Below are 23385 nucleotides of genomic sequence, written 5' to 3' on the forward strand. Positions count from 1 at the left end.
GCATTGTTGGTCTTCCCTTAGGAGGAAGGGTTTTTTTTTTGTTTTTTTTGTTTTTGCCATAAACTACTGTCTTACAAAGGAGATTGCTGCTAGTACATCTCTGCACTTGGTAATCAAACTAAAGCTCCATGTACAAGTTTAAATGGAGTTTGTTTTGTACCAGGTTTTACACAGAGACCTATTTAGATTGTCACTTTTTACATTTTTTAACAAATATCTTAAATATCACTTCAAGAAACTTATTTTTTACCAAATATTTTATATCCAAAATGTATGGATGTGATATTTGTCTTTTTTTTTTTTCTTGACACAGAAGTATCATTCCTCTTACTCCATGCAGAGGACATTTAAAGGAGACAGAGAAAGCTTTATTTAGATGTACTACATTAGCCACAGAAAGCTGGGAAGAACAAAATCATAATAAGGCGATTAGTTGATTTGTTATTTAGTTCTTATTCTTCGAGAATTTTCACATTTTCTTTCTTTCCATTCGTACCTATTTACATACTGAAAATCCTATCAACTAAATTCTTTCAGATGCTATGGGGTTAATTTGTTTTTTTTTAAAGTTTATTTATTTATTTTGAGAGATACAGAGACAAGATGAGTGGGAGAGGGGCAGAGAGAGAAAGGGAGACAGAGAACCCCAAGCAGGCTCCACACTGTCAGCATGGAGCCCCAGGTAGGGATCGAACTCATGTACCAGCAGATCATGACTTGAGCTGAAGTCAAGAGTCAGATACTCAACTGACTGAGCCACCCAGGTGCCCCAGGATTAATTTGCTTTCTTATGTCAGCATATAAATATACTTAAAACATAGTTCTGTGTCTTTATGAAATATCATCGTCAACCTAGTTTCACTTGGAATAATGGTGCTGCATTAGCCATAAAGCTATTCACAAGAAATGTGATGGGGATTCTAACTTTTTTTTATAGAACTCTTTACTATAAATGCAGCAAGGTGCTTCTGAGAATCCAGGACTCTCGTGTTTCACTTTTAATGGTGTTATTAAATTTTTTTCCAAGTTGTTAATTCCACTCACCTAAATGGAATAGATTTTGTGCTCTGTGTATTCCTGATGTGTATCTTGTTCTGGACCCTTCAGGTATATGCACTTAACGGGGAGATTCTAAGGTGCTTTCCAAATAAAAACCAATATCTTCTTTCCCCCTTTTTTATGAGTTATAAAACACTTTCCCTCCCCTTCTTCTTTGATTTAATTTATATGCCAGAGATTTTTCAGCTCTGGGGATGAAAAAGGAAGACCAGGGAAGTTGATGAAATAGCGGTGATTCGGAGATCTGAAATATTTTATCCTCACTCGATATAAAGTAAATTATTTTTTCTCTTTTCCAATAACCATCATTTCCCTTGATCTTGGAATCACTCAAAACCTAGCAACCGAGTCCTGTATAAAGTAATGCTCTGCCTCAAGACGTGGGGAAAGATGAACTACTGGTGCCTGTACAGATCGTACTAGCTTGATTATATTTACAGTTATGAGATAACGCAAATTTAAGAATGCCAATTTTTTCTCATCACTGAGTATTTATTATATATAACAAATACATGGGAAAGAAAAAACTATATTGTGTGATATAAATAGTTTATTTACATTACAGAAAAAACATCAAGACAATGTATACTATTTCAAATATATCCATACATAATCAAATATAGCTGTAGTACATGTTTTCATTGGTGTAGATTACCACAAATGCAAGGCAACATGTGTAGAAATCTTGTCTTATTCTTTTGTCTATAATACTGTATTGTGTAGTCCCAGCTCTCGGTAGTCCGGCCACTGTGCAACATGCTCCCTTTAGATTAACCTCGTGGATGCTCTTGTTGTGTTGTCTGAACTGTAGTGCCCTGTATTTTGCTTCTGTCTGTGAATTCTGTTGCTTCTGGGGCATTTCCTAGAAGGTTGGAAAGTTTACAGATCTTAGTCCAGTGCTATTACCTGAAATTTGGTCCTACAATTACAGAGCGAAGTTGTGGATAAGCAAATTGTTAAAATAGTTCAGACCAAGGAATTGATTAGTAGTAGAAGCTGGGATTATGTTGGGAGATTTTTTCCTTTTTGCTTCTCCTTGCCATTGTGTTTAGGCATTTGTTGAGGAGATCTGAGGAACAGAGGCGGAAGTTGGAGAGAACACTGTTACCTAGTCTTCAGCTGCTCACCCAGGAAGGCACAAGAATGACTCAGCACAATGCGATCAAGCAAGTTGTGAGCTCATCTAATCTCACTTTAAATGTCTTCAACAATTTTATATTTTAAATGTCCTAAGGATGAATGTTATATTGACATTTCAGTGCTACAAATTTAAATCCTATCCAACCAGAGAATGAGCCAACTGTTAATATCTGATATGTAATGGAAAGGGATACTGTTTCGGTTCAGCCTAATATCACTTTTACATATTGATACTATAAACTACAGACATAAATTGGGACCTGTTATTTAGCTTCCATAAAAAGCTAAATTCAGTCAAATTACCTGAAAAGCTCTGATCTGCCGGGTGTCTTTTCTCTTGTAATAAACGAGTGCTTTGATGATGCAAATAAGAACAACAATATAAAGTTCATATAAAATCCTATTATACTAAGATGGGCATCAGAGATTAGACATTCATATATATGTTCATATGTGAATAAACATACATGGTATAGATTTATATTTTTTACCAGGGTGTGGTAGATATGTCAAAATGAACATGGAGCTGAAAGTCACAGTCCCGGCAAGTCGGAGCTAGAGATAAAAAGACTGAAAATCCATCTTCCAAACAGGGCAACTCTTTACATTCCAGAACATGTCTCTGGATGTCGATAATTTTATAACATATGTTGCAGTTAGAAGGAGGGCAGATGTTTGAGTAACATAATAAAAACAAGGGGAAGCGATTAGAAAAATGTAAGTGGGAGAAGGAGAAGAGAGAAAACAGGAGAGCCCAGGTGACTGAGAAATTGAAAGAAAATTGAAGAGAATGAGCAGACCTCCACTTGGTGCAATTTTATAAATATTTTAGCAACTGGATACATTGGGATAGGTCTTGACAGACAGGTGTGGTCAAGGTGGCCAGAAAAAGGGAGGATTTGGGTGATGGGCAGATGGCCTCGTTGGAAAATCTGTTTTGGAGCAGAATGTTTTCATGCGAGTGAAATGAATCCACACTGGGAAAAGTGTGGCTTGTTCACTAGTATGACTCCTGGAAAGACTTTGGAAGACTCAGACACCCTAGGACAGATTTGTAAAAGGCGTTGAAATAATGATAATTTAGCTCATGTACTTATCCTCAAAAGTAAATAGAGATTAGGTTTTGTTTTGTTTTAACATGGAAAATGAAAATGCCCATTTGCCTTGAAAAAATGGCTAATTTGGAGCTCAGTTGAGGTTGTCGTAAGCATCAGGGCACACAATATCATGACCAGCCAAGGGGCAGTATGAGCAGTGGTTAAGTGCGGCTTAACCACTTAACAGTTAGCTGTATTCCAGCTGTTCTGTATGGGAACAGGACTGTGATTAATAACAAACTTGAGAACATATGCTAAAATATTGAAGGTTTCGCATTTTTGTCAGTACATGAAGTAGCAAATCCAACTGTTATGAGATGAGACCTATTAAATATGAATTTGGTTTCTCATGTGCTGATATCGTGTAGATATCAGAAGGCTCAAACCCCTTAGAGTAACGTGGCACCATTTCTCATGTTTTAGAGTCTTTTCTATCTTTCCTTTATACTCAGTATTTTTGGTTTCTTGAGTTATCTTTATGTTCCCTAGAATCTATTTTAATATAATCCATTGACTCACTTGGCATCTAAACGTGAGAGTCTAGTTGATGAGCTCAACTTGGCTTCGAGCAGCACAAAGCTCCAGTCGATGATCTTCCCTTAAGCCTTTAGGCCCAGCAAGGATTTATGAACCATATTTTGTCTTTTTCAAGAGCAAATGCCACACTTGTCCTCAAAGAAGATAGTGCAAAACAGCTACAGAGATGTATTATGGCCTTTATTTTCTAAAGATATGACGGTTTCTTTTATTTTCTTGTCTAGAAAAATAATTTTGGAGGAAACATTCTGATTTACCGTAGAGCTGTATAAATGAGTGAATGTTTAAATGTCTTGTGAATGTGGCAAAAACCTTGAGAAACTTTCTTGGAACTTTTACCTCAAGGAGGATAAAATCAGGTCAGAAAGAAGTTATCTTCAATCATATGGCTGGTTAGACAGGGCGTAAATAATGAGTCTCGTTGCCATGAATTGACACATTGATGAAATTAAGCAAGGGAATACCTAATCTTACTTCCTTTACTTCAAGCACAATGTCAAACCTCACTAATTAACCATGATTTTCTCTCCTGTTGAAACTGGATCCAGAGGGTATCTCTCTCAGTCTAACTCTCCAGGAAGCAATGATCATTTCATTGTTCAGGGGTTTGATACAAATACTTGTCATATTCACTGCATGTTTCCATATATCAAAGGGTTTCATGTACTACAACATAATCTTTTTAAATTATAGCTACTTTCTTTGAATTTTGCAATTAAAAGCTATTTTATTAACTTAAGATAAAAATCTACTTGTTTACATCAAATGTGTTAAAAACGATGATATCTGTGAGTTACACTTGGAACTATAAGTACCATAAATGAGAGCTGTACATTACCACGTTTCTAGGCCTTGCAAACCATCTATTCTGACCTCTTTTGGCATCCTGATCTGAGTAAAGAAGGAAACACTGGTCATTTAAATAGCTTGTTCATAGTTTGAATGAGGACTGACTTCTTATAGCTAAGAGAGAAGAGCATGTTTAAACAAAGATTGGGATTACACTCTAAAGAAAAAAGATGGCTTTGCTTCAAAATTAAACAATCCTCATCAAAATGCAAAAATAAGGAAAATAATTTGTACTACTCCAACATGAAAATCAATGCTATTCACATGCTGTTATGATGAGGAAATAGGACTCCAGAGAATGGATGGCCGTAGAATCCACGAAGGGACTCACAATTAGAGGGAACTGTGTCAGGAAAGGAAAAACAACATATTCCTTTATCTGGGTGCCATTGAGCACATGCACTGACCTTGTGATGCAGAGGACCACCACGCAGATGACAGCAATCTGAATGGTTCCGATCACAGCAGCGATTAAGACATACTGAAATCGCACAGGACCGGGGACAACGTACAGTACACTGTAGTCCTTTTTTTCACAGTGTTGACCAGTATAACCAGCATCGCACCTGGAAGAAATGATAGTGTCCAGTTACCTACAGCTGGTGGACTCATTTTTATAGTTGGCCCATATCCTTATCTTCATTGAGAAGTTAGGCTCTTTGTTTTCCTCTCTCTAAAAAGAAATGCTACTTTGCAGATATGCTTTTCTACTACTTATTTTCAACAAAATCTCCTTGTGTTTTGGGTTTCAAAGGCATGAGGCTTTTCTTTATACTTATAATAAGATTTTGAAGCTAGGAGGTTGTTTGTGATGATCATGCAGAGAAACAATAGATGTCCAGAGATAGCTGGATAACTGTTCTTTCTATATTTTTTCAAGTGAGCCTCACATTTCATGTAACTTCTTCTTTAGTCAACCTAAGTCAACATGATTACCTCGAAAAAAGGTTTGGTTCGGAGGCTATGGGTATCAAGCAAGAGCTATTTATTTATTTATTTTTGGAGAAAGCATTCTCTATACTACTGTGAGGATAATTGTTGAAAAATGTTTAGAACAGAAGTACAAGTAATGTCTTTGATCTGTTGATCATGAAGTTGTCTACTTATGTTAGACAGTTCAATTTCAGTAGGAAGAAAAGTATGGTGCAGGCAATATCTTTCTGTAAAATAAACCCATGTGCTATTCATCTGAAAATGAGTGCTGCTTTCACTTACTGAGCCCTCATCAGAAAGCTCCAGTAGACCAGCTATGGGTTAAAATTAGCATTTGACTACGGAATGAGGAAATGTTCACATAACAATGCCAATGAGGATCAACTTGTCATTGGCTTTGTGCAATTCTTTTAGTACTTCACATGGAATTTCCACATCCTGAGGTCTTTCCTTCTGCCTCAGAAGGGTGCAATCCTGGGGACTCTGCTAAGGAAAAGAGAGCAGCGGGAACAAATCTCAGTTTTGTTCTCTCTACCTGGCTTCACTTGGAAGGTAGGTGCTAGTGTATTCAGTTAAGGGAAACATAAAAGGAAGACAGTTCTTGAAGGGAGAGAAAGAAAGAGACACAGAAAAGGAGGAGGAGGAAAAGGAGGACTAGGAGGGAAGAGAGAGAAACTCTTTTCACTGAATTGCAATATACAACTTACTTCATCGTAAGCCACTTGTATATTCCTTTATAAAAATACATCTGTGTTTTCACTTTGGCTTTAGCATCTCCAAAATGATTATGTTCTATTTATGAATATTCAGCAGCTATTTATATTTATTAACTAAATCCAGACAAGGAATTTTTTTTGTGTCTTAACCTAGTTAGAATCTGGGGAGGTATAGCTAATAATCTCACACTACAAGGCTTGTGGATTGCAGATCCACAGAAAAGAGAATGCACCTAGCAAAAGCAAGATTGATAATATTTATTGGAACACCTGAAGGACTTTGGAAAAGATGACCTCCCAGAAGCAATGATGGTATCCTAATGTACAGTAAGTCCTTGTCCATTCATTTCAGAAATATTTATTGAGCACCTGTTATGTGTCAAGAGCCCTTCTACGTCCGAGGGAAAGAGGTGAATAAAACAGAGGAGGAAGCTGAGTCTTTAAGAAGCTTGTAATGCCAAAAGTACAGTTTAAAATTTTAGAAAAGTATACATTATAATATGTTACATAGAACTCCAGTATGTAAGCCACACCCATTTTATGTTTTTCTAGGGTGTGTGTGTGTGTGTGTGTGTGTGTGTAGGTGACGCTGTGAAAAGTTTTGCTGCTGATCACTCAGTCAGAATGCCATCCAATTCTCTGCAAACATCAGAATTTAGTTTTATATTTTTACTTTATACAGTTTAGTCGTTAAAGAGTGAAAACATTACCTGCAAGATGGCTCCTGCATATTGATAGAATGTTCACACTTCCCATGCATGCAGAAACCATTGTAATGTTCTGGGCAAGGTATGTGGTGTTCTCTTGCACTTTCTTCTAACTTGTTAGCATTCTCTGTGAATACAGATAAAAGCAGGCACCCCTTGTAAATACTTTCTTAGCCCAGTAAGATCAACCAGGACATTAAGTAGCAAAGCTATAGTAGGCAAAGATATTTAAAAGGGCAAGAACTAAAAGGCCATGCTTCAGAAGAAAGAGGGAGAAAGAATTGAAAGACAGACATCTTTACAATTGTGTTTAGAGATGAAACTGCAAAATTACCCAGTGCTTTTCATGCTTTTATGCAATTTCTTCCATCTTTAATAGCCAGTGATGTTTCTGTGAGTTGTCAGACAGCTTTAATTTTCCTTGTGCCGAGACTGTACATTGATCATAAAATAATTCAAGAAGAACTATCCTGTTTTTTGAATTTCAAAGCCCAGCATAATGTCCCTAAGAGTAAATTGCTGCAATACCTTGATACTTTTCTCAGTGTGGGAGCTTAAAAGTTAAAATATGGCTGTGTTCAGTTGTTAAACAGACCTTTCCCCAAACTAAATGCAAATTGCAACAAATGTATTCTTTCAGGCTTTTTTCATTTACTGTGAACGTGCATTTTACTAGCACCCATACATTTTCTTATTGCCAAAATAAAGCTATTGAAAGAGCAAACGTTATTTCAGAATCATTTATGTAGATACTAACACAGTACATATTGAATGCTGTGAGTGTATTCCGATGCACAGTAGCTGGCCTATGTTAACAAGGTTATGTGAAAGTTAAACTTACGATAAAGAAAAAGTTTGTGTTCTAAAATTAACCCTTTCACAATAAAGAAAAGTTTGTGGAGTGCCTGGGTGGCTTGGTCGGTTGAGCATCCAACTTCAGCTCAGGTCATGATCTGCAGTTCATGGGGTTGAGCCCTGCATCCGGTTCTGTGTTGACAGCTTGGAGCCTGAAGCCTGCATTGGATTCTGTGTCTCCCTTTGTTTCTGCTCCTCCCCCACTCTCCCCCCACTCCCTTTCACAAATAAACATTAAAAAAAATTTAAAGAAAAAATTTGTGTTCTAAAATGAACCCTTTTCTCTGTCATTAACAAATTTTGTTTTCTTATGTTTCTATAAAGACATTAGGATACTTTTTCTGACCGTTAGCCCTAATACATTTGCTTGATATTTGTAAGGCCATCTCTAAACAGTCTTTGGAATATGTTCATTTTATAATACAAAGTTTTACCTTTCTTGGATTTTTTTCTGTAATCTGTGACCTGACCTGACAGGCTTTAAAATTGTTGCCTAAACACCTGAAAGAAATAACTTTCTTGACTTCAATCTAAGATACTCTTCAATCCCACTGTAATAGAAGTAATGGAAGCAGCGGTAATGGAAGATTAAGAATGAATTACTATTTTTATGAAATAGATTATTTCCTATTATTTCACATAAGGGTATAGCTTTTATTACAATGCATCCTTACAGTTTTGTACTGGCAATCACGGATGACGTGTATATGCGTCAGGAGAAAAAATACCATAATACTGGCGAATCAGACAAATGCATTATTTATGTTTAAGCAGAGCAATAAAATATCTATACATTTTAAGGTCTAGGCATCATCCGCAGAACTTTAAAGTTTGAAGTATATTGTTAAATATGTTAAGTGCTTTCTGGTGTAGGAATATTTGTGTACATTTGAATGATGGGTAATATTTCAAATCACATACTCAAATCAATAAAGGATTTGTTATAAGCATGCTAGAGAGACTGGAGATTGCATATAAATCATTCATTTGTTCTATATTTGTGTGTCTTTACCTATTTAGGTGATATTTTGTTGGCATTACATTTCTAATATTTCTACTTTGATGAATATAGTTAAATCAATGAACTACTTCCATGGAAAAGATTAAAAGTATACAAAGCTTTCTGTTTTGTTTTCTCCCATTTTTCCAAGCTACTTTGGAATTTTGTGTCATGGTGTTTTGGGCACACAAATTAGAGGCTCAACGAGCAAACACACAAAAAAACTGAAATAAATAATGTTGAGTGAACTTTCCAATACGGGAATCTGTGACTAAACTTGAAGCAGGACAATCATGGTATTTCGGTGCGCCTTGGGAATGGCTTGTGGTCATCCGTGAATCCATAGAGAAGATTAGACTCATTTGCTGATATTGCCAGGAGGCTACAAGCTATGGTGGCCAAACCACACACCTGCTGTTTAAAGGCGACTTTCACAGTGGGCTCTGCCAGCCAGCCTCACTGCTGATGTAACGAACCAGCACTGATTCTCATTCTTAATTCTGGAACTTCTCCCCATAACAAACTATTCAACACTTCTATTCAGTGTTTGTTAGTAACTCCTCAGCACTTCTGCACACCTGCATGGAGGGGAATTTTCTGTAACTTCCCTAACATTTCAGTTACACATTGTGATTTCAAGTATATTTTTCAAACACATCTTATTAGGACTAGTTTTCTTTTTGTCGGTTGCAAAAGAAGATCAAGAATTTTCTTAACTACAAACTCATTTTTAGACTTTTTTATTTTTAACTCCATCCCTCACCCCATACTGTTTTTGTTTCTGGATTTATACCGTGCCCACAATTATGAACCGAAGTTCAAGGGCAAAGTAAGAGTTTGTTTAAGTTAGGCTGTTGCCAGGGCACCTGGGTGGCTCAGTATGTTGAGCATCCGACTTCAGCTCAGGTCATGATCTCATGGCGCGTGTGTTCGAGCCCCGTGTCGGGCTCTGTGCTGACAGCTAGCTCAGAGCCTGGAGCCTGCCTCAGATTCTGTGTCTCCCTCTTTCTCTGACCCTCCCTTGCTCATGCTGTCTCTCTCTCTCAGAAATAAGTTAAAAAAAAAAAAAAAAGGTTAGGCTGTTGCCTTCGTGTAGTAAGAACCAGATACTTTCACAAAGTTTATTATCCAGATAAGATGATCATGTGTGAGGGGAATAGTTTCTATAATAAAATCTGCTAATTAGTTTACACCATTCCTTATGAGCTTGGAATGCTCTGTTATACTACTTATAGGATACTGTCAAATGAGAAAGTTAGAAAGATTGAAAATAAATGAGTAGAAGAAATGATCCCTGAGCAAGAAAATGAGGAATCATCAATATATGTCAGCAAATTTATAGTCAATCCAACCAAGTAAACCTGTTGATTGAAAACCTGAATGTATCATCTCTTCTAGTAATGCAATAGACACATTTTAGAAATGAGATTTAAGTATATTAAGAAGAATAGAGACACAGAAATCTAATATTCCAAACAAATATATGAATGGATGATAATATTGGTGATCCTGATGTTTATGAACAGGTATTCAAGCATACAGAAGCATTTCAAGATTTAAAATAATATAAAAAATTACACTCTGGCAGTCCATGTTTCCTACAGTGGCTGACAATTCAGACATCAATTTCTCTGTCTTCCATTGAAAAAAAAGTTTAATGTAAGGGTGGTGTTCTTTCTGCTAAAAGAGATAGTGACAATGGTAGAAACTCTCTGTGTTTTTGTTTAAAATCTTTAACTGGTTTCCTACTCAATTGTTTACAAATGATTTATGCTAAAAGAGATCCTGACCCTTTTAAGAAATAATTTCTGGTATAATCTGAGTTACCTGTAGCAGTTAACAGGACTGCATGCAGATTGCTAGTCAAGGCTCCAGGCAAGAACTATAGAGGTGGGTTGCTTTAAGCACAGCTACATGTATTGTTTCTATCCTTGCACTTTCAGGGAAAGAGATGGAGGAGAGAGGGGAAAGAGACAGGGCAAGTTTTTACCTTACCACAAGGCAAGTAAGAAAATGGGCAGAAAAAGGGCAGAGTCAAGCAGAACCGTTCAGAGACTTAAATCAATATAGCCTAGAGTGTGTGTATGTGTGTGCGTTTGGCATTATTCCTGCCTTCTTCTTCCCCAAAAGCTTAGAATAAGATGTTGTTCAGAGAATTAATCTGTCAAAGCAACACATTATGGACTGAGACAGAAATATGAGAGTGTAAAACTTGACTAAAACTATCCACATCTCCAAAGAAACCATGTTTCCTTGGACAAAGGTTAAGCTTGGCAAGAGAAGCTTCATGGTCTATTTACATCTCTACCGAGAAGTCAACTTGAGCTTGAAAACCTAGAAGTCCCAGTTGCAGAAATGGATGCACAAAACTATTAGTGTCGGATGCTATTAAATATTCACTCAGTCAATCCATTTCTCTTGTTCTGATGCTCTGTTCTCTGAACAGTCTTAAAACAACTTCACTTCCGTGTAGCCTACAAATTGGGAATGGCTTTGACAGTACCACCTTGGATTTCTCATCCATTTGACAGTTATATATTTCATATGAGTTGAACTGACTGGTTCTGACTGTTCTGTGTTGGTTTTTTTTGCAGGGGAGGGTGGGGGGGCAGGGAGGGGATGAGACTGCCGACTCACTTCTGGTATTTTCTAAGATCAAACTTCTGTATCTACAAGCCTTACCTATAGTGCACTGCAGTCTGGGAGGCCTTTTGGGGGCTGATCAGATGATATTTCTCTGGAAAGAGGCCTCTTTTGCTTTAATCAGGCCTTTCTTTGGAATATATACAAATCCCTTATGCTGCTGATTCCCTAGGAGCGGTCTGCTTCTGTGTAAGAACTTCAGAGTAAGTTGGAAAGATCCTAAACCAGAGCTAACACTGAGGATTCAGTGGATGTTTTAGGGAGCCAGATCTCCACTGCACATTTTTAAGCATCTAGAGCATTTTAGTAAGAGAATGAGTACTATAGTGAAATAGTCGGTTTCTGGTGGTGTTAAAAAAAAAGCCTTCTTACTATTGTTCAGATTTTGTAGTGTTACTGGGTGGCAGATTTGACTGTTTCAGACTATTAGGTTCTTTGAATTCTAAGAGTAATATTTATTTGTACTACTAATAGTTACTTAAATTACTCATAAATAGTTACTAATATTTAATGTGAAATATTGTTACTTTTGATATGCTAGGAAAAAGAATTAGACAAATAGGGACATTATTTAGGTATAGTAAATAAAGGAAATCACTTTACCTTAATTATAGGGACATTTTACTTTATCAAAGAGTGTAAAATGTCTTAAATATTTACGATGCCTATAATTCACACATCCTAGCATAAAGTGAACTCTCCTATGAATTATCTTCTTTTTGGAAAACAGTATGTTTGTGGATTTAAATTTAATTAAAAAATTTTTAAATGTTTATTTATTTTTGACAGAGAGAGCAAGAGCATAAGCAGGGGAGAGGCAGAGAGAAAGGGAGATAGAGGATCTGAAGCGGGCTCTGTGCTGACAGCTGAGAGTCTGATGTGGGGCTCAAACTCAGGAACCGTGAGATCATGATCTGAGCTGAAGTTGGACACTTAGCCGACTGAGTCATCCAGGCGCTCCTTAAATTCAACATTTAACATCATAACTTTAACATTACAAATTATCTTTGACAAGTGCAGGCATACGAGTAGTACCATTTCATTTACTACCTTTTTAACAAGCTTTTCCTATGGGCATGCACCGTGTGCCACACTTTTCCAACAAACTAAAAGTTTTCCCCTGTGAATATATTTATATAATACTTTTTTTTTTACTTTGAATTAGGGCACAAGGAAAGGCCAGCACCGAAGTAGCCACATACTTGCACACCTGTTGTAATAATAGATTTTACCTGTTCCCTACTTACTGCCAGACCTCTAAAGCAATTTGAAAATAGTTCTATTTAACGAACGTGAAAAAGAAAAATTGTCTTTTCTTTCTATTATGTTTATATCGTGTCTGGAACAGAATCAAATTATGAATTTAGAAGTAAACTCATGATTGTCCCCGTTGTTGATTAGAGCTGGTTTCAGAGAAAATACATAATTCTTAGGATTTTGTCTCCTTATCTTATCAGGTATAAACATATGAGGCAGCAGTAAAACCTCATATCTTGAATATGAGCTTGAATTGCAGTCAAGGTTTCTTAAAGACCAGAAAAGCGTTCTTATTGAACAGGTTTTGAATGTAATGCAGTAGGAGTTCTTGCTGCTTATATTTGTTCTTCTTAACAAATTCTATAATAGCTTCACCTGCTGTCATGGCTTCTTCAAGGCAGAGATGAGTAGATGAGAAGAGTCTCTCCTTTTTTAAAGCCTCTAAGACAGAGACACAAATGAGAATCCCAGCTAAAAGCTACAGCTGGTGCAGAGGACATGAAGGCGTTTAAAGACACAATTGATTCTTGGATTCTGTAAAGAACAGTCCCAATCTTCCTAGTTATTTAATCTCAGCTAAAGATTTGGAAAAATAACTTCAAAACAGAAACCAAGTCCTTTGCTACCATTTCAACATCTCTTCTATCAGTGAAAGCTATTTTTTTTTTTTTCAGAAGAATAATTGAAACTATTTGGATTAACAATTTTGCTAGTTAGGCTGTGGTCTGGGTTGGGAGTAGGATGGGTAGAGATAGAGAGAAATTTTTTCTTTCTTTTTTTTTTAATTTTAGAGTGAGGAGAGAGAGAGGAGGGCTAGAGCTGGAGTTGGGCAGGGGAGGGGAGAGACAAAGAGAGAGAGAGAATATCTTAGTCAGGCTCCATGCTCAGCACGGAGGCCAACCTACCTGGGGCTCTATCCCATGATCCTGGGATCATGACCTGAGCTGAAATCAAGAGTCAAATGCTCAACTGACTGAGCTACCTAGGCGCCCGAGAGAAATTCTTTCTTATCCCACCATAGATCATTCACTAATATAAAATGTGAAATGTGATTATTCATATTACCACTTGCATGTATAAATATTCTTATTGGACATAAAAAACTAAAATAAAGTGGAAGAAAACCAATTTTCATGTTACTACATTCACAGGCACGGCCTTAATGACATTATTCAAGAATTGCTTGAATTTAAATTGGAAAAAGTACCAGCATCTGAAATAGACATAGTAATTTGGGGACTGGAGTGATTGAAATGCAACAATATTGCATGATTATTTGCATGGTGTATATTATCTCAGTTTCTACTGGTAATATATTTACATAGATTAAAGTGGGGAAATCTGTGAAATCTTGGGAAAGAAACTTGTATGTAAACATTTTAACTTATGACATCCAAATACAGTTATTATAATTCCAGGATTTGGCATCACAAGGCTAAATCACAGATTTAGCCATAAATTCCAGACTTCCAAAACACACACACACACACACACACACACACACACACACATATTTATTATTAAAAGAAAAGTAAGCCAATTTTTAGCCATTTGCTCTGTCCTCTGCCTCAATAATGCCCTGCCTGGCTTTGGTGACAGAGCCTTCCAGAGCATGAAGGGAGCAGGCTACTGGGAGAAAGTATACTCTGCTTCTAATGGTCCTTTTCAAATTTCACCATTCAGTCAAGAGCCTATTAACTCTCAGCAAGTGGGTAACTCCTATAGGTTTAGAGGATTTAGCTTGAAGACCTTTTAAAAATATAGTATTTCATGGAACTTTAGATGTCTTTGACAACACTTCATAAATATCAGGCCTTGAGAAGAGGTAGGGATCATTAACCTCTCAGGAGTCCGGAGTTGCCTTAAGCTTATCTGGGGCAATTTGCTATTGCTCTCCCCACTGAGCTTTTGCTGCCGCAACCCTTCACACTTCCAAGCTGCTCTTGGAAGACAAGTTTACTACAAACTTTAGAGAAAAAAAAGAAAAAAAATGTACGGGAGGCCATTTTATGCCAAGAATACCCCCTTCCCTTCTTTCGTCTTAAACTAAACCTCTTTATTTCTGGCCAAATTTATTTTCTCAGTGACTAACTTTCTTAGGGGACATCCTTTCTTAGTGAGCCTGCCTGGGGACAATGCTGAAAATGACAGTATTCGTGACAGAAGGTTCAAGTCCTGTCTACTTTTGCCTTCTGGCCTAGGTGAGTCAAGCTATTTTTGCCTGCAGGTACGGAAATGGTTAAGTGGTTCTGATAAACCTTCCCAGGTGACAACTTTTGTTTTCCTCTGTGGCTCTGGAGTTACTAACCAATAGAGAGTGAGGAGGATTTAGTTTGGAGCATTCACTGAAATGCAGTGGAAATAAAGGTTTTAGTAATGTAAATAGGACAAAAAAATGGCTGTGGTAATTTGTTAAATGAATATTTCTTGAGCACTTGCTACGTGTCCAGCACTGTGATATGTACTGTAGGTAACATACCATTTCAATGGGTTGTTGCCCCATGATTTTGTTTGTCGTCTTCTGAACACAGCCAAGAAAACAGATTCGCAGACAAGATGACGATAAATGTATCTACAGTTACTGGAGAATCTACCACATGCCCAACACTGTGTTAATACTTAATATGATAAAAATGTATTCCTTATCACTGCTCTTTAAGGTAGATTTATAAAAATCCCATTTTGTAGAAATGAGGAAATCTGAGCTCAACTGGGTTTAATTGCTTATCTTAGAAATTTGCATAATTGATGGGCGGAACTGGGGTCAAAGCCAGGGCTCTTGGGAGTAACATGCAGACCACAGAGTGAAGAACTCATTAAAACAGAAGACAATATCTGGCCTCCATATCTTATTTATTGTTTGCCTTTTATGATTCCTGACTTTTCATCTCACATGGATCCTACTGCTGCTCTGAAAACTGGTTCTTTTCTTTGCTTTTTCCTTCTATCCTGGGAGAGATATCTTGTCCAAGGTCAAACCATCATGAGTTCCAACCTCTCCATCCTCCTCAAGGGCTCTCTTCATCACTGATCTTTCCCTCCTGTATCTTCTATCCTCCTTCACCCTTTGCTCCATGCCACTAGCATTTAACCATTTTGTAATGTCTCCTTTCTTACAAATTTACAAACTGCTAGGTGCCTGGGTGGTTCAGTCAGTTAAACATCCCACTCTTGAGTCTGGCTCTGGTCATGATCTCGTGGTTGTGAGATCGAGACCTGAATGGGGCTCTGAGCTGACAGCATGGGGCCTGCACAGGATTCTCTCTTTCTCCCTCACTCTTTGCCCCTCTCTGGCATGCTCTCTCTCTCAAAATAAATAAATAAACATTTTAAAAAAATGTACGGACTTCTCTTAATTCATGTCCCCCCATAAGTCTTGTCTCCTTTCTCCTCTTCTTAAGAAGCTAAACTTCATGAAAGTGTTGTCTCTGCTTCTATTCTTTACTTCCTGCACTACCAACTCCCATTCACTGTTTACCCACTGCTCTCTGTTCACCTCTGCAGAGAAACTCCTGGCACCACAGTCAACCCACAATATCTTTTGTTTTTTAATTTTTAAGAAAAAAAGTTAAGTTTATTTATTTTGAGAGAGAGCAAGTGAGAGTAGGGGAAAAGCAGAGAGAGAGAGGGAGAGAGAAACAGAAAGAAGCAGGCTCTGTGCACTGTCAGCATGGAGCCTGATGCGGGGCTCGATCTCGCCGACTGCAAGATCATGACCTTGATCATGATCGTGACCTTGAGCTGAAATCTAGAGTCTGTCACTTAACCAACTGAGCCATTCAAGCGCCCCAAACCACAACATCTTTATTGATAAAATAGTAGTTTCTTCTCAGATTTCAGCTGTCCCAATTTCTCAGTAATTTAATCAAACTGACTGCTTTTTCCTTTTTCAAGTTTTCTCTTCCTTAGGCTACTGCATTATGTACCTCTTGGATTTTTTGGTTATTCTTTTCTGTATTTGAGTATTCGTTTTTGTAGCTAGTCTATTTTATAGGCTTCTCTTTTCCAACTGATTCCTTAAGTATTGACGCTTTCCTAAAATTCTCTTTTTATAATTTAACCATTCTCCCTGGGAGCCCATACCAACTCAGGGCTCATGTTGCCACCTAAACGCCTTTGACTTCCAAATGCTGATCACTCAGCCCAGATCAGCTTTTCTGAGTCCTTACAAGGTTAAACTGTATTGTGAAATGATAAAAGAGGACACACATTATGAGGTGTTCTTAAATTTATGTGTGTAGGGAGCCTCTCTCTTCTTGATGAAAACATTTTGTGGGACTGTTCCACCACACTCCACCTTGGGAAACCAGAATTGCACTGGACCGTAGCCTCTGTAAATTTTTCATGTAACTGCACACATAGAAAATGGTAACATTTTAGGTTTTAGTAAAAGAAAGAGACCACTCACCTGGGGGTTTTAGTCACCCAAGCCTCCTGGAGGCTAAGGGGTATTGATGAGTTAATACACTTGTTACTCATTCAGGGCACATGAGAAAACTTTGCACTAGACCATCCTTTCTCTTAGGTCAAAGACTGTATAACATCTCCAGGGTATATTACAAGGACTGGCATAAAATGGGTGTTCAGTAAGTAGTATGAATAAGTGAATAAATAGTATAGGCATAGGCAATATATGTGGAAGCCACAGGTACCTTGGTGTGGCAGCTTTCAAAAGATTAGTGCCTTTTAGTTGTTTGCATCAAAGAGCCAGCCACACTTGGATAATGAGTCCTTAAAGTCACAGACAATCCCTATTTTAAGCAACAAGGTAAGGTGCAATATGGCAGAGAACCCTAGTATTCTCAATAGAATGAATATATTCAGTATGACCAGACTAGGTGCACATATAAAAGCCATATTCACTATGCACCTCAGTCTTTGTCAGTGAAAGACAAAAGTCTGGAGAGCAAAGCTGTGTTGCTAACCATAAAGGACAAGAAAGACACCTATAAATGACTTGAAAATGCAACTATAGGCAATTGATGGGTTGATGAGTTTGCACTTTTCTTCCGTATGATGTCATGGCACAAAAAGGGCAATTAGAGAATTTATAGTGTGGATTTGGATTCATTTACAAAGTTGGAATACTGCCATATGTGAGTACCTGACCGAATTCGTGTAAGTGATTCTCATTGAGAAGGTTAGAAGGTACACCATCTTTTCTAATGTTTGGTGATGAGATAAGATAATTTTAAGATACAAATGAAGCTGGCTGTGCTATGGGTGTTTCTGAAAGTTAGTTTAACATTTCAAATTAACATTCTAAATAAAACAGATAATAAAAAAATCATGGAGTCAATTCTAAGTAGAATATTATAGTTTTTCTAAGAAATAATTTCTGAACATAGCATAGCCCCTGAACAGTTTAATGGCACTAAAAGTTACTCTGTTTTGATGGTGTTACTCAACGATATCTTAGTATCTGTCCACAAATCAAGTATTTTTGTGCTTAAGCTGAATAAGACCACTAAAGGTGGTATTGTTTCCTAAATAAAACTTTTAGTGATGTGATAATTCATCACAGATCCCATGTAATCTCTCCACTTAACCTGTTTCAGAGACATGATAATACAAATGAACAAGTTTTTTTCATGCCTCATATATACTTTTTTTTTTTTTTTTACCCTCAGTAAAACTTTATGCCTAATGATTATTTGGTAATATAATAGCCAAATATGTTAGTAGGTACTTTACTGGACTGAATAATGCCCTCTCCTAAAATTCATGCCCATCTGGAACTTCAGAATGTGATCTTATTTGGTAATAAGTAATCATTTCAGAGGAGTTCATACTGAATTACACTGAACCCTACACCCAGTGACTGTTCTTACAAGAGGGTTATATGAAGACACACAAGTAGAGGGCATGCAAAGACGGAGGCAGAGATTGGAGCTATTCTGCTACAAGCCAAGGAATGCAGGAGCCACCAGAAGCTGGAAGAGGCAAGGAAGGATTCCCTCTTTGAGACTATGGAGGGACTGCAGCACTGCCAACACCTTAATTTCAGACTTTTAGTCTCCAGAACTATGAGACTATAAACTTATGTTGTTTTAAGTCACCCAGTTTGTGGTAATTTATTATGAAAGCCCTAGCAATCTAACAGTTACAGTTTAACAATCAAACCCTTACACTAATAAATTCGTTTTATTTCTTTAAAAATATTGTTTTGAAACGTTTATCTATTTTTGAGACAGAGACAGAGCATGAATGGGGGATGGGCAGAGAGAGAGAAGGAGACACAGAATCCAAAGCAGGCTCCAGACCCCGAGCTGTCAGCACAGAACCTGACATGGGCTCGAACTCACCAACCACAAGATCATGACCTGAGCTGAAGTCAGATGCTTAACTGATTGAGCCACCCAGGTGCCCCTTTTATTTCTTTTATGAAATATTTTTTAAATAATCCACATGGAATCAGTGAAAATGAGCTGAAAGATTGGTTTAAGCTAGGATGTGACTTAGAGGGTCTTGGTTTATGTTTATTTTGCCAGTATGATTTTACTCTCAAAAGTCTCTTTCTTTGGGTGATAAATTACATGATTAACCTTAGTTTAAATTTAGGTTGAAATATCTGTGGTTCATTGCATTCCCAACACCCAAGAAAATGGTTTTAAGGTGTTGATATGTCAAAAGATGCTAATAATCCCAGTAAGGAAGAATTTTTGAGATGGTAGAAAACTTCATGGAAGGGGCTACATTGGTTTTTGATTTATTAATTCATTTTATAAGAAAGATAGCTATCTTACATGATCATTTTGTCATACAACAAATGATGCTTCATTCTACCTTTAGGAGAAAGAAACAAATGACCAAGAATCCAACTGACATTAGTGACCTTCCAACAAAAGGATTCACAGGTCAATTGTGGCATATGATCTCCCACTTTATCTCTATCTGCATTTTCAGAATGCCTGAATAGCAAAGGCTTTATGGGATTCTGACTCATTAAGACAATGCTAGTTTATTTAGCATCTTCTGTTTAAGAAGGATGGGATTTATAGTACTGCCTTAAGAAAACTTGAACATAAAATGTTCTTTGAAGTGTTATCCTTCAGTTAAATGCAAATCTTTTCAATCTAGGACAATTCATTCCCCAAACATTCTAAATAGCCATGGGTTCTCTCTCTCTCTCTCTCCGATTTTGAATAACTGATTTGCTTCTTGTACTGTCTTAATTTCTACTCAGTGATAACTCTGAGTACAAAAAACTGCTCCAGAAATAGTTAAGGATGAAGTGTGGATCTTTAGTTTCTTTCTAGTCGGACAGCATTTAAGGCTTGATATTAGTTATTAACTAAATGGTACTTTGTGGTCTCAAGTGTTAGTTTACCTTTTAACAGGTCTAACACACTCCCAGTGTATAATTTACACTCTCTAAGTACATGGTTAACCACTCAAGAAATCAATAAGGATTATAAAACATGTACAAATTTGAATTCAAAGAAAGTCAAACACTTATTTTATCCATTAAAAGTGAAGTGGCTGACATTTAGAATTGGTGCTTTTAGGGAACCATGTATTTTGAAATAGAACAAGCTCAAAATCGCTATGTCCAGAGATAGTAGAGGATATAGATAATTCAAACAAGGCCCCTCATGTTTTCTGTAATGAATGCTGTCTGTATCAACCCACAACTTTGATGGGCTCTTGGTATGTGACTGTGTAAGAAGCATGTTTTGGATTCACAGAAGGTAAGAAGCATGTTTTCTCTTATGAGGTTTTGAAATTTGCTAGATCTTGGTCCCACTGTTGCCTAATAGATTCATCAACTTATTTATTTACTTAAAAAATATTGAGTGATCTCTTTCTACATGCCAATTACTACAACTGTAGGTTATACAGTGGTGAATCCAACAGGCCAAATTTCTCTCCTGAGGGTACACATATTAGAGAGTGAGATGAGCAGTCTACAAAACCAAAAACAAATAAAAACCTAACATCTCAATTAGAAACGTTACAGGGAAAAATAGGGTATTCAGATATAGCAGACTAGGGTGTGAGACCTCTTTAGAGAATAAGGGAAGGCATATTGAGGAAGGGAGTATGTGAAAGGGTTGGCCAGGAGAAGAGCCTTGGGAAGATCCCCAGCCTGAGTGAATGGCACAAATGGAAAAAGACTGTGATGTAGGAAAGAGACTCTCCGGGAACAAGCACTGCACCAAGTAGAGCAGAGAGAGGCCCAAGATGAGTTAGAGAATCAGTGAGTTCCTTTTTATGTAGAACTTTGTAAACCATGTTAAGGAGTACAATTTAAAGGGCAATGGGCAACCCATTTGGATAGTTTCAAGCAGATCTGACTAATACGAAAAATGAATGATTGAGGCAAAAGAAAAAGGAGAGAGAACAAACAGACCACTGCAGTAGTATGGCTGAAAGACAAAGTCCAAGTCTTGGACTTGGGTAGCAGAAATGGAGGGAGAAAAAAAAAAATCCAAAAAGGTAGACCGAATATGACTTCTTTATTTATTGTAACATGGGAGGAACAAATTGAGAATGACTTGGTTTTTGGCTTGAACATCTGGGTAGTGTCCTTTTGTATAACGGAATGGACTTGAAGAGAATCTATTAAGCTCTAAGGTATACACATGACAGATCTCCGATTATGATTTTTGAGATTGCACTGAAAATCCTACATTTACTTTTGGGTATACAACAATATAACTGATGTTAACTGGAATAAATTCATAATTTAGTAAGAAAATTATTAAGAGGTGAGATGCCTGTTAATAATATTGAGAAAATTTATGATTAAGTGGAAATCTTTAGTAGGAGGATGGCCATCTAAAGTAGAAGGAAGGACATTTGTAATGGTCTACAAGGGATTTGAAGATGTAAATTTAAAGGCAAGATAAAAAGTATCATGAAATGAAAGGGAAAAATTAGACTGCACAAACATCACTGAGGAATGCTTTTAAGCAAAGCGCTTTTCTCTCTTTTTGAAAAAATTATCACAAGAAAATATAAATTATTTAAAGACAAGAAGTTTGCAGATTCACTGTCTTCAGTTTCCATTATATAAAATAGGTTCTATTTTGGCTAAAAGATTATTAAATTATATTATTCCACTTTGTTTAATTATTTACATTAAAAAATTTTTGTAGCTATTGTTTTATACGAGACCTCAATACTCTTAAATATTGGGTAAATATAAGGACAAGAACGTGTGCGTGTGCATTTTCCCCCCCTTGATATACTAGGAGGTAGAGGCCAGAAATATTCAATTATTCCCTAATGTTGATACAGTAGCTCCAAAGCATAAAGCTATCTCCAGGGGTCATGTATTCTCATTTTTTAAAATGAACTTTTCTTTTAAAGAACAGTTTACATTTATAGAAAAGTTTCAAAGATAGTACAAAGAATTCTCATATACCCACAACCCAATTTTCCTGTGTCTTTTCCTTCTTAATATGGTGTTTTCCGTACAATTTTTCAATGGTAAAGGATTGTCTTAGAGTTGTACATGTAGAGTTAGGGGAAAAAATGAAAGAGGCGGTCATCTGGATAATTCCAAGCCAGAAAACAATTTTGTCTGAAAGATGTAGATAATTGAGACAGAAATGCTTTTTTGCCTGGAGAGATCCCTATGATTGCCTTCCTTCTCCACTTGAATTTGGAGGTATAGCTATGACTATAGGTGTTTCACTTACTAATAGGAAACTGTGTATCATTCAATGTGAAGAATGTGGTGTTTTGAGAAGGCCAAATTGCTTAGTTTCTATAGTTCTTTTCTTAAAAATAAAGGATATTGGATATTTTTCATTATAAAAGCAATTCACATGGATTTAAGCATAGTAGAAAATATAGAAAGTCTTTATTGTTTACAACATAAAGAAAACACCATTATCCACATTTAATTTATTTACTTCTAGTCTTTTCACTACATGTTTGTGTCTGTTTACTTAGATTAGATAATACATGGGCCATTCTTTTCTTTAAGTTTCATATCAGGCCGTGTCTAAAAGCCGGTAGCAAATAGTAGGACAGTTCAATTGTTCAGCACGGTTTCTGATAAGTACACCATTTAGTCTATCCGGACAAGAACTGTACTAATTGAAAATCCACAGCTTATGTTAGTTGGGCAGCAGTTGATAGTGCAAAGACTAGAATGCAAGATATCATTGGTGGAAAAGAAAATGGCACCAACTTTCAAAAACTAATATAGTATTATATACCAAGATACTCAAAAGCAGAGACTCGTGTTATAAAGGTCAATTATGGCATCTTTTATAAAAAAGAAAACTGAGAAACTACCAGCATTTTCAGCAATAGTATAGTATAGTTAAGTAAGTTGTAGTGTGACTAAATGATAAAAGAATATTCAACTAAAAATAGTATTCAATAGAAAAAATTATGAAGAATTTTGATGACAAAGAAAAATGAGAAGGATGCTAAAATATGCTATGTGTGGAAAATATAAAAATTTGGAAAGAAGTCACCAACAGTTTGACAGTTATTTTGTCAGTGATTATCTATGGATAAGAGAGATAATTCCTAATTCTCTATAATAAATATATTTTATTTTTATAAAAATACACCAATTAAAAGATAAAAGTATCAAGTGATTCTTCCCCCCTTTTTTTGTGGGGAGACTA

General features: G+C 36.6%; 1 protein-coding gene across 1 annotated transcript in view; it reads right to left on the minus strand.

Moving 5' to 3' along the window:
• Positions 1-1591: 1591 nt before the first annotated feature.
• Positions 1592-23385, minus strand: part of TMEFF2 (transmembrane protein with EGF like and two follistatin like domains 2) — a 228210-nt gene continuing 206416 nt past the window's right edge. The window contains exons 8-10 of the mRNA XM_039234703.1: positions 7042-7165; positions 5090-5248; positions 1592-1921 (exon numbers count right to left, since the gene is read on the minus strand). Coding sequence (XP_039090634.1) covers positions 1825-1921; positions 5090-5248; positions 7042-7165 — 380 coding nt within the window. The 3' untranslated portion in view covers positions 1592-1824. The remainder of the gene's footprint in view (positions 1922-5089; positions 5249-7041; positions 7166-23385) is intronic.

The sequence above is a fragment of the Hyaena hyaena genome, unplaced genomic scaffold (assembly GCF_003009895.1).
Source record: "Hyaena hyaena isolate Hyena2069 unplaced genomic scaffold, ASM300989v1 scaffold_92, whole genome shotgun sequence".
Classification (NCBI taxonomy): domain Eukaryota; kingdom Metazoa; phylum Chordata; class Mammalia; order Carnivora; family Hyaenidae; genus Hyaena; species Hyaena hyaena.